The 14,920-nt window shown below is 42.7% G+C and overlaps 1 protein-coding gene across 2 annotated transcripts in view; it reads right to left on the reverse strand.

Moving 5' to 3' along the window:
• Nucleotides 1-1,543: 1,543 nt before the first annotated feature.
• The window catches only part of si:dkey-199f5.8 (beta-1,4-galactosyltransferase 3), a 41,415-nt gene continuing 28,038 nt past the window's right edge, over nucleotides 1,544-14,920 (reverse strand). For both annotated transcript variants that reach the window (XM_054781466.1, XM_054781465.1), the window contains 4 exons: nucleotides 11,529-11,716; nucleotides 11,330-11,452; nucleotides 11,161-11,265; nucleotides 1,544-5,258 (listed from right to left, as the gene is read on the reverse strand). In XM_054781466.1, the coding sequence (XP_054637441.1) occupies nucleotides 5,045-5,258; nucleotides 11,161-11,265; nucleotides 11,330-11,452; nucleotides 11,529-11,716 (630 nt within the window). In that variant the 3' untranslated portion in view covers nucleotides 1,544-5,044. The remainder of the gene's footprint in view (nucleotides 5,259-11,160; nucleotides 11,266-11,329; nucleotides 11,453-11,528; nucleotides 11,717-14,920) is intronic.

The raw sequence follows: 14,920 nt of genomic DNA on the forward strand, positions 1-14,920 counted from the left end.
AGCAAATCTTAAATTGTGCTCAGGACAGTTTAAGGGACATTCATCATATTTAAATATACTGCTCAAAAAAATGAGAGGAACACTTGGAAAACACATCAGATCTAAACTGGGTAAAAATGATGTTGAATATGTTTCCTGATAATAAGTGGGTGATGTATTAGTAACAAAATGATGCCACATCATCTGATAGAAATGAAAATGATCACCCTATAGAGGGGGGAAATCAAAGACACCCCAAAAATGAAAGTGAAAAAATGATGCAGCACACTGGTCCATTTAGCTAAAATGTCATTGTAGCAACTCAAAATGAGTCTCAGTCCAGCAAATCATTAAATGGATTGATAGTAAACTGCTATCAGGACTCATTGTTGACATAAGACGTAAATAAAAGTCCAACTGGAGAAGCGTCACAGTCAATGTGCTCCCCGCGGAACCTTGGGAGTTTCAGTGAACACCGACACCTTGCAGCCAATACAGCACTTGCGTTTGTATTTTACATCATTTTGTTAAATTTGCCATTTTTATGCTTGGAAATGCTTAATTTAGGCTAAAAATGAGTAAAATTTGCTTAAATATGTGTAGAAATTCAGGCTAGTTTAAGAAGTTAATGGTTCATGACTAATTTGAGAAATGTATTTTGAATTTTAAACCCTAAGTACAGTATACTGAGTTAGCGGGGTGATTTGCAATACAGACAAGCTAATATACAACAGAAAATACAGATGACAGAATTGCATAAAACATGTGAAAATGGTATTTTAAACAATAAAAAAGAGAATAAGTCAAATGAAACCATTTAAAGTACTGCAAGAATTACAACTGACAATTGACACGTGGCTCCGTTTACGATGGGTCATCCCTTCAACATTTCAGACAAACTTCACCTCAAACGACTGAAGTATCGAAACTTTGATTTGACAATCGATTTAAGAGCACGAAGCGCCGGTATCGGATGTTTCGATATTTCAGTATCAATCCGCACATCACTAACCTTCTCATTAGTCCGGGTCTTTGTATTCTCAGGGCACTCAGTCGATCCCAACTGGACTGTACGGGTTGTCTTAGAAGACGTTTCGGCCCCCAGGCGAGCAGGCTCCATCAGTTCATGCTCAAAGACTCGGTGGGACACACACCAGTCAGACTAGAGCTCTAGTCCGAGATCCAATCAATCATGTCCAGACAGGAACGGTTGGGTGGTGTCACGATGGTCATGGACCCGTCTGCAAACAAGGTGGCTATGCCGTGTTTATTTGTTAGAGGCTAAATGACTTCTTAGGGATGAAAGAACGGTGGTGAACTCATGAAGCCTGCTCGGATGAGAGGTCAAACATCTTCTGAGACAACCTGAGCAGTCCAGTTGCAATCGATCGAATGCCCCGAGAATAACCGTCAGATCAGCATTCAGCACGATGACAAGTGAAAGCACGTGCATGACTCAAGGAAATGTTGCTTTGAAGCCTAAAGGTCATTAAAGGCCACAACAGGTGACCTTTTTATGACTGAAACAAACAAACAAACAAAAAAAGAGCCGTGCCACAGAATCTTTGCAATAGTTTATTATTACTCAATTTAAGGCCACTCAATTTAATACCACCCCCCCACACACACAAAGGCAGAGAGAGACTAGCTAGCCAACAGCAGCTGGTCCAGTACTAAACCTGCAGTGTCACAAGGGCGTCTTGTCAAATAATAATAATAAAAACAAAAACTGTCATGCATACATGAGCATGTAGCGCATGTAGAGTATGTACAAGGCAGGCGTGGTACACTTCATCTTACAACAAAGTCCTGATGAAACAGGAGCCTGCAAAGGCCAAAGCAATCCATCGGGAGTCACGCTAATAAAACTAACAAGCAGCAGCACACGACAGCGCGAGCTCGCTTGCAAAACAGGGGAAGTCATCTTTGGTTTCAGCCAAACCGGGGCGGTGGAGGCGATGGTGGGGAGGGGCTTATTTCTGATGATTACACACAAAGTGCGCTGATGAAGTGCAGCCACACGTGAGGGTGAAGGCAAAACAGGCTTTTGCAGGTAGAAAATACAAAGATTTACTGCATCTTAAGAAGAGAAGGAAGGAAGGCAGGAAGGAAGGGAGGGAGGAGTCGTGACTTAAAAGCATATCAAAATAAAAAAATACTTCAGACAAAAGGCAAATTAATTATATATATATATATATATATTTTTTTTTAAACCCTGACATGAAAAAGTAGAGCCCAGAATGATTCATAACCAGAACTCATTTTGCATTTTGGCTGAAGAAAAGGGCAAAAGACAGGAAGAAGTTGTGTTATCCACCGTTCTTATTGTTGTGGTTGTCATGACTGCCGTCATCTAGAACATTCTAAATCACTGACATTTACAACTCCGTATATGCCTGCGCCGAGAAAGAGTATGCATTTTTGCACGTCAAAATGTAATAATAATAAAAAAAAGATATACTGTAGGGGTGTCACAAGATCTCGCGAGATTAAAACACGATTGCTCCTTCAGAAGAAAACATGTCTCGTGGGCACTGAGGCCTGGGTTGATAAATGAATTCATCACACAACATACAGTATATTGCCGTGAGCATGCGTGCCTCCAAACAGGCAGGAAGGGGGTTCACTCTGTGCATCGCTTTCAGCTAGGGATGTCCCGATCGGCTGCATTTTCAAGATGATCCGGTTGCTGTATAACGTTGGTAACTCCAGGCCACACTCCAACACGGTAGGTGCGGCAATGCACCTCAAACCAACACCACCATGCCGTGGAGAAGTTAGTTTCACGTTGGATGTCGGATTTTGGGCTCCGTAGCTACAGCGGTACTTACCCCCGTCACTGTGTGCGGACTGCTGCGTCATGGTGCAGGGAGCTCGCATGGGAAGTGCCGCTGTAACCACTGGTTGTTTATACAAGGGACGGTCAATAAATTATGACTTGCATTGAAGAGAGTTTGTTTAAAAAAAAAAAAAAGTCATATTCTAAATCCCACCACAAATGGATCTATAACCATGTCAAATGATTAGTCCTACCCGAAAAGTATTTTGCACGCTCATTTTTTCCAATTTCATCTTTTATTGGATGGACTTTTATTGGGTCTTTTATTGGATTAGGGACCTTACTAAAAGGTTTGTTACAAAAACCAAACAATATTGTTGGTCATGCTGGGTAATAAAAAGTACATTCAGCAATAATTTGGTTGGTAACAAAAGATAAAAAAATAAAAATAAAAAAATAAATCGGCACTGGATTGGATCAGCAAGACTATTAAAAATAAAAATCGGACCGGATGCCAAAAAGTGTGGATCGGTACATCCCTAGTTTTGGCACCTTGGCACGTTTTGTCAATCATACAGGTGGGTGGAGGCGGGGCAGCTAGCATACACACAGAGTGCAGAAGCGTGTAACATAGCAGAAATTCAATTAGAATGGTTGTTTGTCTATCCATGCCCTGCCATTGGCTGGCCACCAGTCCAGGGTGTACCCCGCCTCTCGCCTGAAGTCAGCTGGGATAGGCTCCAGCATACCCCCGACCCGAGTGAGGATAAGCAGGATAGAAAATGGATGGATTGCAATATATTGTTGGGGTTTTTTCCCGTTGTACTTTTGTCTTGTAGACCCACGAGTGTCTGGCGACACCCCTACTATGCAGTAAAGACATTTTGCCACCATCTTGTGACCTTTCCAGAAAATCAAGTCAAGATGTGCTCAGGCTGGATTGTAAAAGTTGGCCGTGTTGAAATGGAAGGAAAACTGCAGTTAAATGTGTCACTTGATCCTCATTAAGGGCTGACGTCTCCTCCGTGTGTGAACCTTCTCCCGCTGCTCACGTGATTAAACGCCATTGGCGATTGGCTTCAAATGCGTCTGAGTGTAAGACTACACGACGTGGATGCAGATCATCTTTTCTTTCTCATATGACATCAAAACCTCCAACTTTTTTATATCCATTTCTTTTATTTAGACGGAAGTGTAGTTTGTGTACACCTGGAGGTAAGAAGGCCCGGAACTAATTAGGATTTGATTGATTAGTCCTAATGAAATGTCATGACTTTACTGCCACCACATCACTACTACCAGGAGAAGCAGAGTACAGAGCGAGAGGAGACACCTGCTGTGGCCCAGCAAGGTGCACTGTATTCAGGCAGACGCTCTGAGGTCTCTGGCAAACCTTTTGCACTTTAAGGGTTTCAGGTGGCTGATAAGGTTGTTGGTGTGGTCAATGGTCCCCCATGGTGGAGCATTTGGTACAACTAGCATGTGAAATGTCTCTGAAAGTGAATATTTGTTTACAGGTCAGCTCAGGGGAAGTTATGAAAGGCTGTTGCACAGTGCGGGTAATCTCGCCTCGCTGGAGCGTTTTTTTTAAATATTTGTAATGTTATCAAATTGAATCGGTATGATGTCATAATTCCCTCATAATTATTGTGCACTCTTAATTACAACCTTGGTTTTGTTGCTGCCGTGTTGTACGATATTCTTGTTCATAAGTCACCATGTGGTCAAAAATTAATCAAGTTGAAAAATGGCCCAACAATGACATTTAGGACACGTTATCACGTATCGCATTTATGGTACTCTTCTAGTTGAGGTTTTCTATTTCTGGTGGGTGCAAATGTCTGATTGGTTCATCTGCTCCAGTCATTTCCAGCAGGGCGACTGTGATGTTGAGTGTAGCAGCTTGACACGCTCCAGCCAAAAAAACAAAGTAAAAAAACATAACACACCCCCAAGGAAGATACGAGCAAAAGAGGTTCTAAGGCATCACGAGGTTTGAGCAGCGAGTGCGGTGCTGTCGATATACAAACTCATAGAGTCCAACTTTTCTTGGAAGAAGAATCCGCCAGGACACAGGAAGCTGAGTGGAGAGCCGCCAGCGACAGCTAGCTGAAAATATCATTTGATATATACTCTATAGTATAGCTAATATACCGTATCACTTTCTGCTCGCAGTGAGTGGCGCAGTCTCACCTTGTTGCAGTGGATTCTTCACAACAACAACAAAAAAATAAACATCCTGCGGGCAAGTAAGGCCAAAATGTGAAACAAAAAAAGCAAGCGAGATTATTTTCCAGGTTTGGCAGCAGAGGCGGCCTGCGTGGCAGGGCGGGCCGGTGGCGCCGCCGTCTGAGGAGGCGGATGCAGGCCGGCCTCGGTGCCGATGTTGACGGTGATGTTTGTGTAGAGGGGCAGGTACTCCCGGGAGAGAACCTCGTACTCGGCCGTGTTCATCCCGTCCTCCTTCCACATCTGACGCGTCTTGGCCAGCATGTTGAACCTGGACCAGGCAGGGGTTGGAGAGGGGAAAGTAACAACTCAATAAAAAACACGTCTTTTAAGTCTTTTAATTGCAGTCTTGGAGCCCTGATTTCATAGCAAAAATGTTTTATGAAAGGAGTACTTTCATTTTGTTCTTTTCAACCTTTTTTTTGGTGTCACAAGTACTTTGAAATAGCAATCAAATGTTCCTGAATGATTCCTTTCAATAAAAAGCTTTGTAAACTCGCCGGTGTGCCGTCAGCGGTTCACTCATTCACATAAACGACACAAAGAAAAGGGCTTGCTTTACGTCAAAATAACTACAGTGAAACTATCAAGCTATTTTAACGTTCTTCTTGTACATTTTTTTCTCATAATATTATGACTTTATGCCCGTGATATTAGAAGTTTTTCCCCAACCTAATTTTTCAGAAATGACTTTATTTTGTTTAGTTGGTTTCTCATAATACAGTCAAACTTGTCTATTGGGGCCACTAGAGGGAGTCTGCAAAAGTGGCCGCTATAGACAGGTGGCCTCTATAGACAGGTTGGCGTCCAGTTTGAATGTTGACTAGTAGAGGGAAAAAACAGGAAAAAAAGGGAAAAAAATAATAATGTTGACCAGTAGAGGGCACTGTGTGACTGCAGATAAAAGTTGTACAGCACTACTAGGCTTGTTATTATCCACAACGCACAGAACAAAGCTGTGCTAGTAATGTCTTACGCTTGTTTTTAATATTTTATTTTTTATACGGCAGAGTGTCATTACAGCTTTAGTTCATCAGGAAGTGACGGGAAGTGACGGTGGGCGTCCCGAGCAGGAGAGCTAGGCTCAGTGCTAGCTGTGAGTTTGGAGAGAGTTGGGAAGTGTGTTTATGTTGGCGTGGATGTAAAGTCCTGCAGTGTTCTCCGCTGTTAATAAAGCCATTAAAGTGCATCGGCGACGTGAGTCTCTCCTTCCCCACAACAAGCGGCATTACAGTATTGACCCGTGCACACCAGGAAATAAACGGTGTCATTTCTTACAGGCATTGGCTGGACAGCTATGTAGTGGGGCTTGTTTAACCTTTGCCTTGTGGGCAAGCAGGAAGGAGAGACGATGCTGAGAGATGTGTGTGTGTTCTGAGCTGCTGTCTGGTGGCCGCGTTCAATAAATAAAGTTGGCAGAAGCAACAGGAGAAGTTTCCTTCTTTGCTTCGGAGCTGAATAACACTGACAAGTTAACAGACTAGTAGCGAACGGAAAAGAAGACGGCTTTGTTTGTGTGGAATGCAGAAGATGAGGACTTTGATGGATTTGTGGATGAGGATTGATGAAAAATAATGTGAGTACATTCTAAAATACTTCAATAAAATACAACCCAACTCAGTTTTGCTCCCGCTGCCGCGTGCATGCTAGCGTATGTTTTTTTTATTGTAGCGTCGCTGGGAGCACGTCCTGTTCCCAGCCTACTTTGCGGTAATGTTTTGGTGCAAATGCTCTTAAAGTTACATGTTTGACCAGGAAATAGCAAGCTCAAAAGAAGACGGCTTTTTTATGTGGAACAACTGACAGTTTGTGTGGATCTTGTGAATGATTGTGACTGAGCTAGGACTCAGTAATTAAAGTCTACACACGACGGCTTCATTGATTGAAAAACTAAACTTTTTCGTGCATGAAGCTTCTACTTAAGTCGGTACTTTGGTCGCTATACGCGGTCAGATATTGACCAAGGGAGACAAAATGGGTGGCCGCTGGCCGCGTTGGACAGGTGACTGCTATACACAGGGTCTATAACATGTGCATTTGCTGCGGGGGATTTGTCAGTGGCCGCTAAGACAGGTTTGACAAATATAACACCATCAACTATTTACAATTTTCACATTTGGAACTGAACTATGTGTGTGCACACGTGCACGTTTTCATGCCTTAAAATCATCACTGCAATGCATAACCTTCTGCACGCCACACTCCCCCACGCTCTCTCACTTCCTCATTGCTGTCATGTGTGTTTCTTCCATCCACATGATCTCTGCCGAGCTCTCATCTAATGCACTTCTGCCACCTGGTGGCCGTTTTTATAGAGTAAAATTGCTGCTGAAGTGAAATGCATTAGTGAGAGTTGCATCATCACCTCTTTTTGCCTCTCGCGCAAAAAAAAGTAACGTTGTTGAGATCAGGCGTTTGGGTTTATAAAAATGTGTAACAACGTCTTTGGTATTGAATGAGTTAATAATGTATCACTTGTGTTTTGGCTAGCTACTTGTGTTTAGCATATCAAATGTACATTTGTAGCTAGCAAATTCATTTTTTTTAATGTTACAGTTACCGCACACATAAATGTTTTTCTCAGCTGCTCATCTAAGATTCATTTCCAACCACTTCCCATGACTGTTCTTCAAGGAAAAGTGCACATTTTTTGCCCCTTACCCACAAACCCTTATGAGAGACAGGAACACACACGTCTCTTTTCCGTGCATTCTAAAAGATACAAAAACAGATAAAAAGGTGCAGCTAAGAATCTTATTCCACCTATAAAGCCTTCTGTAAAAAACCTCCAACAAGGCTCAATTTCCATAATGTGACCTGCATGTTAACCAAGCTACAGGGACATTGTTATTGTTATTAACATTGTAACAGTGTAAGGGCTAAGCTACGTGCTCGTTCGACTGCATTTGTCATGGGCACCGCTGATGACTACAAAAAGGCCAGATATGACCTGAGGAGGTCCATACGGGAGGCCAAAAGACAGTACAGACAGAAGCTGGAGGGCTACTATTCCACCTCAGACCCTCGGCGCATGTGGGCGGGGCTCCAGCACATCACAGACTATCAACAGCAGAGCAGCGTAGCCACGTCCAGCCAAACCACACTTCCTGATAAGTTGAATGAGTTCTATGCCCGCTTTGACACCCAAACTCCTGATGAGCAGAGAGGGTGGCTGAACCTGGGGAGCACACAGGACTCACCTCTCATGGTGACATCAGCTGATGTGTGCAGGGTTCTAAACAAAACAAACCCACGAAAAGCAGCAGGGCCAGATAACATCTCAGGACGTGCACTTCGGGTTTGCTCATCAGAGCTAGCTGATGTGCTTGCTGACATATTTAACCTGTCGCTTGCACAAGCATCTGTACCGACCTGCTTTAAGTCCACCACCATAGTGCCCGTACCCAAGAAGAGCAACGTGACCTGCTTGAATGACTATCGCCCTATAGCACTCACTCCTATTGTTATGAAGTGCTTTGAAAGATTAGTCATGACCCACATCAAAAAGAGCATCCCGGCGGCAACTGTGGACCCTCTACAGTTTGCATATCGCCAGAACCGGTCCACGGATGATGCAGTCAACACTGCCATCCACACAGCCCTTTCTCACCTACAGGGCCAGGACACATACGTCAGAATGCTATTTATAGACTATAGCTCTGCTTTTAATACAGTCAGCCCCCACAAACTCACAAATAAGCTCCTCACACTTGGCCTGTCTCCCTCCCTCTGTAACTGGGTGTTTAACTTTCTCACAGGCAGGCCCCAGTCAGTCAGAGTCCACAACCGCACATCCAGCTCAAGAATTGTGAGCACTGGGACCCCACAGGGGTGTGTGCTGAGTCCGCTCCTCTACACGCTCTTCACCTACGATTGCGTGGCCTCCCAGAACAACACCAGCATCATTAAATTTGCAGATGACACTACAGTCATCGGCCTGATCACTGGTGGTGTTGAAACATCATACAGAAGAGAGGTGGCGGACCTCATAGCTTGGTGTCGTGATAACAATCTCCTTCTCAATACAGATAAGACTAAAGAGATGATCATCGACCCAAGAACAAGGGAAAAGGAGCCGCATAGACCCCTGTTTATTGATGAGACTGAGGTGGAGAGGGTGAAAACCTTCAAGTTCCTTGGCACACACATCAGCGAGGACCTCACCTGGTCTCACAACACCCAACAAATGATGAAGAAGTCCCAAAGGAGACTGTACTTCCTGAGAAGACTGAGGAAATTTGGCATGTCCACCACAATCCTGAGTTGCTTCTACAGATGCACTATGGAAAGTGTCCTTACCGCCTCCATCACTGTTTGGTACGGTAACTGTACAACACGTGATAGGAAGGCACTCCAGCGGGTGATCAAGACCTCACAGAACATTGTTGGGGCAGCCCTCCCCTCACTGCAAGACATTTATAAAACTAGAGTCCTACGAAGAACACACAACCTCATCAAGGACAGCACACATCCACAACACTCATTATTCACACTCCTACCGTCAGGCAGACGCTACAGGAGTTTGAAGTCCAGGACCACAAGGCTGGCAAACAGCTTTTACCCACAGGCCATCAGGCTCCTCAACGAAGCACTCGCACACGCCGCACGCAACACACGCACACACTCATAGCACTTTATTTATTTATTTATTTATATTATTTACTTGTATTAATGTCTCTTCTGTTGTTGTTGCTTAATTTATTGGTATATATGTTTATGTGTTTATGTTTCTTATGTTCTTATTCTTTCATTTGTTTTCTTTCTTTTCTTGGGAGAATGAACAGAATAAGATTTTCATTGCATGGTATAACTGCTGTTGTACTATGCACATGACAATAAAACTCTCTTGAATAAAACTCTCTTGAACACCCAAGAACTACGTTACTGGCGTAGTGATACCTCGCCACACCACACCGGCTAGCTACTAGTCAGCTAGCGACCAGCTTCACCGCACTCTCGCTCACAATGCCTCAGGCCACTAGCGAAAGGTACTGCTACATATTGGAGCTGCCGCCGCTGTGTTTTTGTTTTTGACGCGAGGTGTAGCGTTCCTTTCTATGTTGCTATGTGAAATCAATGCACCCAGGAAGGAAGTTCCCAAAACACTTCAAGTATGACATGTTATCATGAGCGTACCTGTTAGTTACTACATGCTCACAGCATGGATAGAAAACCATAAAACCTTGTTGGAGATTTTTGGAGGTGTTTTAATAGAGGAATTTGTAGGTGGAATATGGGTGTCCCATGACGTGCATTAACTCACTCAATACCAAAGACGTACTGTAGTTACACATTTTTATAAACCCAAATGCCTGATTCCAACAATGTACTGTATTTATACGTCTTTTACGTTTTTTTGCACGAGAGGAAAAACAAAAGAAATTTTAAAAAAAGAGGTGACGAAACTCTCCACTAATGCATGTCAATTTCGGAGCAATTCTAAGCCATAAAAAGGGCCACAAGGTGGCAGAAGTGCACTTGATAAGAGCTCGGCAGGGATCATAGATGGGGAAAAAAATTTAAAAAAATCACACCACAGCAAGGACGACGTGTAGCATGCAGAAGGTTACGCATTGTAGGGAAATTTTAACGCATGCGCACACAGTTTAGTTCGCAATGTGAAAATTGTAAATAGTTGATGGTGTCATATTTGTAAATAAATTGTTATTTGGATGTAAAACAAGACTTTTTTGTGTTGTTTATGTTGGTATAGTTGTTTAGATATTTGAGCTGTCACAAAAGCAAACAATATTAGTGTCAAAGTGAAAGTTATGCTTGAAATGAAGCTGGTTTTCTCCCTTTTCTAGTCAGGAACTGATATTTTCCTGAAACTTACCTCTGTTCTACTGCTGATTACTAAAGAATGCAAAAAGGTAGAAAAACTTTTTTTCTGATGAAAGATGGGAGTGTAATGTTTCTTTTGGTAGGTTCCATGGTTATATAACCATACAACACAATATTCTGTGTGCCTTGAAAGATCAGTCCAAAACATCTAAAATGTCCACTACTGAAGGGGTTGTCTTTGAATGAGTTAATTAGCTGCCTTTTTTAGCTGCTGTTGTATCTTTAGAATGCACAGAAAAGAGAACGACGTAGAAAGAAGTATGGATGATGGGCAAAATTCCAAAAAAAGTGCACTTTTCCCTGAAAGGCCTGCAAAGAAAGCAGTGTACCTCTTAGGGTTGACATCGTTGCCTTTGTCCAGTTTGTGCTTGATCATCTTGTAGCGTCCCACCTTCAGGGACGGACGCGTGATGTACATTCCCGCCAAAGACACTCTGAGAAGACAGGAGAGCGTCACCGCAAATGTGGAGGAGCATCACATTTGTCAACAGGTCTCACCTGATCCCAATGTCATCGTCCTCGCCACCCCAGCCCCAGTAGTTGTTGGGAAAGCCGTTCATCTTCAGGTAGTGGAGCGGCATGAGAGCCGACACTCCTCCAAAGTACAAATTGTACGGAAGCCTGCAGGGTAAAAAGGTATTGTCGAGTCAACAATGTGCTCAGGTTGCGCAAATTTGCAGGGTGAGAGACCACACACTTGTAGCCAAACTTGTCCATGGCGACGGCGGCATGCTTGGGGTTGGAGTCGCACACGTAAGTGTTGCGGTCGTCCTCGGGAATGAGGTCCACGTCGTGGAAAAAGAGACAATCCCAGTCCTCCTCTCGCATGGCCTCGCGGAAACCAGCATTCATCAGCTTGGCCCTGTTGAAGGTGTAGTTTCCAGCCTGCACAAGCATAATACATTGAATAAAACTATTATTATATCCTGCCTTGCATCCGGAACACACTAAAGACAGATGATGACCAGTGAGTGGTTTGTGTTGATAGAATGCACACGGAACGATCAACAACACAGTTTTTCCTCTTATTTTTCAAATTCTTTATTTTTAAAAAGGGACAGTGTACATTAATCAACATTTCTTTACAGAAAGTAAATGTACCCGAGTTAGCTGAAAGGCTAATTTTCATCGGCAGTCCCTTTGCCAGATGGTAATAGACCCAACAAAACAAAACAACAAAAAAGACACCATACACAACAGACATAGACAGAAATACAGTCAGCATTACATATCCCCACAGTACAAGTTATATAATAAAATTAATAAAACCAAAATGAAAAATTATAATACAAACACCGCCAAGCCAGCCATATTGGCTACCTTACCATCTACATTTAATTTGTTCACTACCTGACACTGGTAAAATAATGGATAGTACCAGTGATACTGCTTGTGCACACATCTTTGCCATTCAACAAGCCAATTCTTAGCATTGAGTTTAAAAGAGTGATATGATGAAGATTCTCTGACTGATTGTGGTACTGTATTCCATTGATGGGATGCTCTAAATGAGAATACAGCCTGGCTAAATGTAGTTTTCCTGATTGGGATTGTGCAATCTTTTTTAGTGGCACCTCTGGTGGCCCTGGTAGCGGAGGACCGAAATTTTATGAAAGCAGACAGTGGAGGAGGAGCCAAACCGTGCAAGATATTATATACTAGGCAGATGTTTTTGTATTTGATGAGATTTTCCCAGCTCAGCAATTTATACTTCTTCAAAATATGGCAATGGTGGTATCTGAAAGGTTTTTTATCCAGTGTTTTAAGTGCTTGTTTATATAATGATTGGAGTAGTTTCATTACAGTGGAGTGTGCATTAGACCAACTTATCAGACAGTATGTGATGTGAGAGATAATCATAGAGAAGAAGTATATCTTGGCTGCTTCAATTGATAGAGAGTCTCTGATAAATCTAAAATTTGACATTCTAAACTTTACCTTATTGCAGACTTTCTTTATGTGATTTTTGAAGCTGAGATTCGAGTCAATGTGTAGTCCTAGATATTTAAATTCTGTAACAACCTGGAGCCTCTCACTAGAGACAGAAATTACCAGATTCATGTTTGAACTGCTCATCCTTGAAAAAAACATACAGACCGTTTTTGTAACATTTAACTGCAAACAACGTTGATTTAAACAGGATGTAATTCTCACCATTGCATCAGTTAGCTTAGTCTCAACCTCCCCTGCCGTCTTCCCATGACCTCGGATTACTGTGTCATCAGCATACATCAAGATGTCACATGACTCACACACAAAAGGGAGATCATTAACGTACATGCTGAATAGAAGTGGGCCTAGTACTGAGCCTTGCGGGACACCAGTTGATAACCCTAAGACATTGGAATTATGGTTATGATTTTTAACCAACTGAAAGCGAGACGAGAGGTATGACTGTAATACAGTATAGAGTGATTAACAGTATCAAATGCTTTCCGCAGGTCTAGGAAGACAGCACCCACTGCCCCCCCTCCCCGGTCCATGGGTGACTTGATTTTTTCAACAAAGTAGCAAGTGGCAGTTTCTGTAGAGTGGTTCGCTCTGAACCCAAATTGCATTGGATGCAGTGCGAAAGTGCTATTGTTGAGGTGGTCAATGGTTTGTTTGGCAACCAATTTTTCTAAAACTTTTGAGACAGTGGGTAACATGCTGATAGGCCGGTAGTTTGAAGTGAGGAAAGGATCCCCTCCTTTAAAAACTGGAACAACGGCAGCAAGTTTCCACGCTTCTGGAAATATCCCCTGACTTGGTGAAGCGTTAATAATGTGTGTTAATGGACCAGCTATTGACTCACTAACTTCTTTAAGTATGAATGTGTCCATCCCATACACATCCTTTGCTCTGGATGTCTTGAGAGATGTTATCACTTTTGTGACTTCAGTTCTTGACACAGGTTTAAAAACAAACCGTGGCTCATTTCTGTTTGCTATGACAGTACTAGTAGTACACTCATTATATTGAACTGGGAAACTCCGAGCTATGTCCGCAACCGACTCAACAAAGTAATGATTGAATGTCTCAGCCACATCGGTTGGGTTTTGTAGGATGGTACCATTAACTTTAAATTCAATTTCTTTCGTAAAAGTATGATTTTGACCAGTTAGTTTATTTATTTGAGTCCAGATGCTTTTCGAGTTGCCGTGGCAGTTTTCAATAATAGAAATAAAGAAATCTGCTTTAGCTTTTCTCATTTGTCTAATCACTCTGTTCCTCAGTATAGTAAATATCTGCCTGTCATGGCTCAGTTTAGTTTTTATGGCTACTTTTAAAGCGGTATCTCTGTCCTTCATTTGTTTTGAGTTTGATTAGTTTGACATTGTCAGTCAGCCATGGGAGAGACTGCTTCTGGCTTTTGCGTTTAGTTCTGACTGTGAATTCCTTGATTTTGCTTTGTATGTTCTCTATAAAATTCTGACTAATTATTTCCACATCATTGTCTGAAAGTAGATTGTCCCAGTTCAGGTTTGTTATGGCTGTTTTGAAAGCTTCCTGTTTATTTCTTGGGATACCAATGAAATCTTTACTGCCAGAAAGTGTAAAATTTCGCCTATTACTTAATTTCCTAGATATAAGTACCAAATTATGATCTGCTCACTTTTTGATCTTAAGCTGCATATATTAAGGTGACCACCCAATATACCCTTTGGTTTTGCTTTTGAGTCCCAGATTAATCTAGAGTTGTTAACCGTCTGAAAGACTTTCCATGTCCGATTCATGTGGATTGCCCTGTTAATTACCCCACATTTATTTTTATTGTGTGAGTGTGTGTCCATACTGTTCAACCTGTTCAGCGGTGGCCTGGATGCTACTGTTGTTGTTGTTAGCCTACCTGGTGTTCTTAGCTTCCCTGGAGCTGCTAGCCCACTCCGGAGCCTCGGCACACCCCCACTGCAAGAAGACAGCAGCGACTGTTCATCGGTGGCCTGTATGCTGCTGTTGTTGTTGATCGGTTGTGGCCCAGCTGTCGGTGGTTGAAGCCTGGCTAGCAGTGGTTGGAGCCCGATTAGCTGTGGTTGAGGTCCGGCTAGCGATGGTTGAGGCCCAGCTGGCTTTGGTTGAGGCCCAGCTAGCGATGGTTGAGCCCCAGCT

This window comes from Dunckerocampus dactyliophorus, chromosome 7 (genome assembly GCF_027744805.1).
Source record: "Dunckerocampus dactyliophorus isolate RoL2022-P2 chromosome 7, RoL_Ddac_1.1, whole genome shotgun sequence".
NCBI lineage: Eukaryota > Metazoa > Chordata > Actinopteri > Syngnathiformes > Syngnathidae > Dunckerocampus > Dunckerocampus dactyliophorus.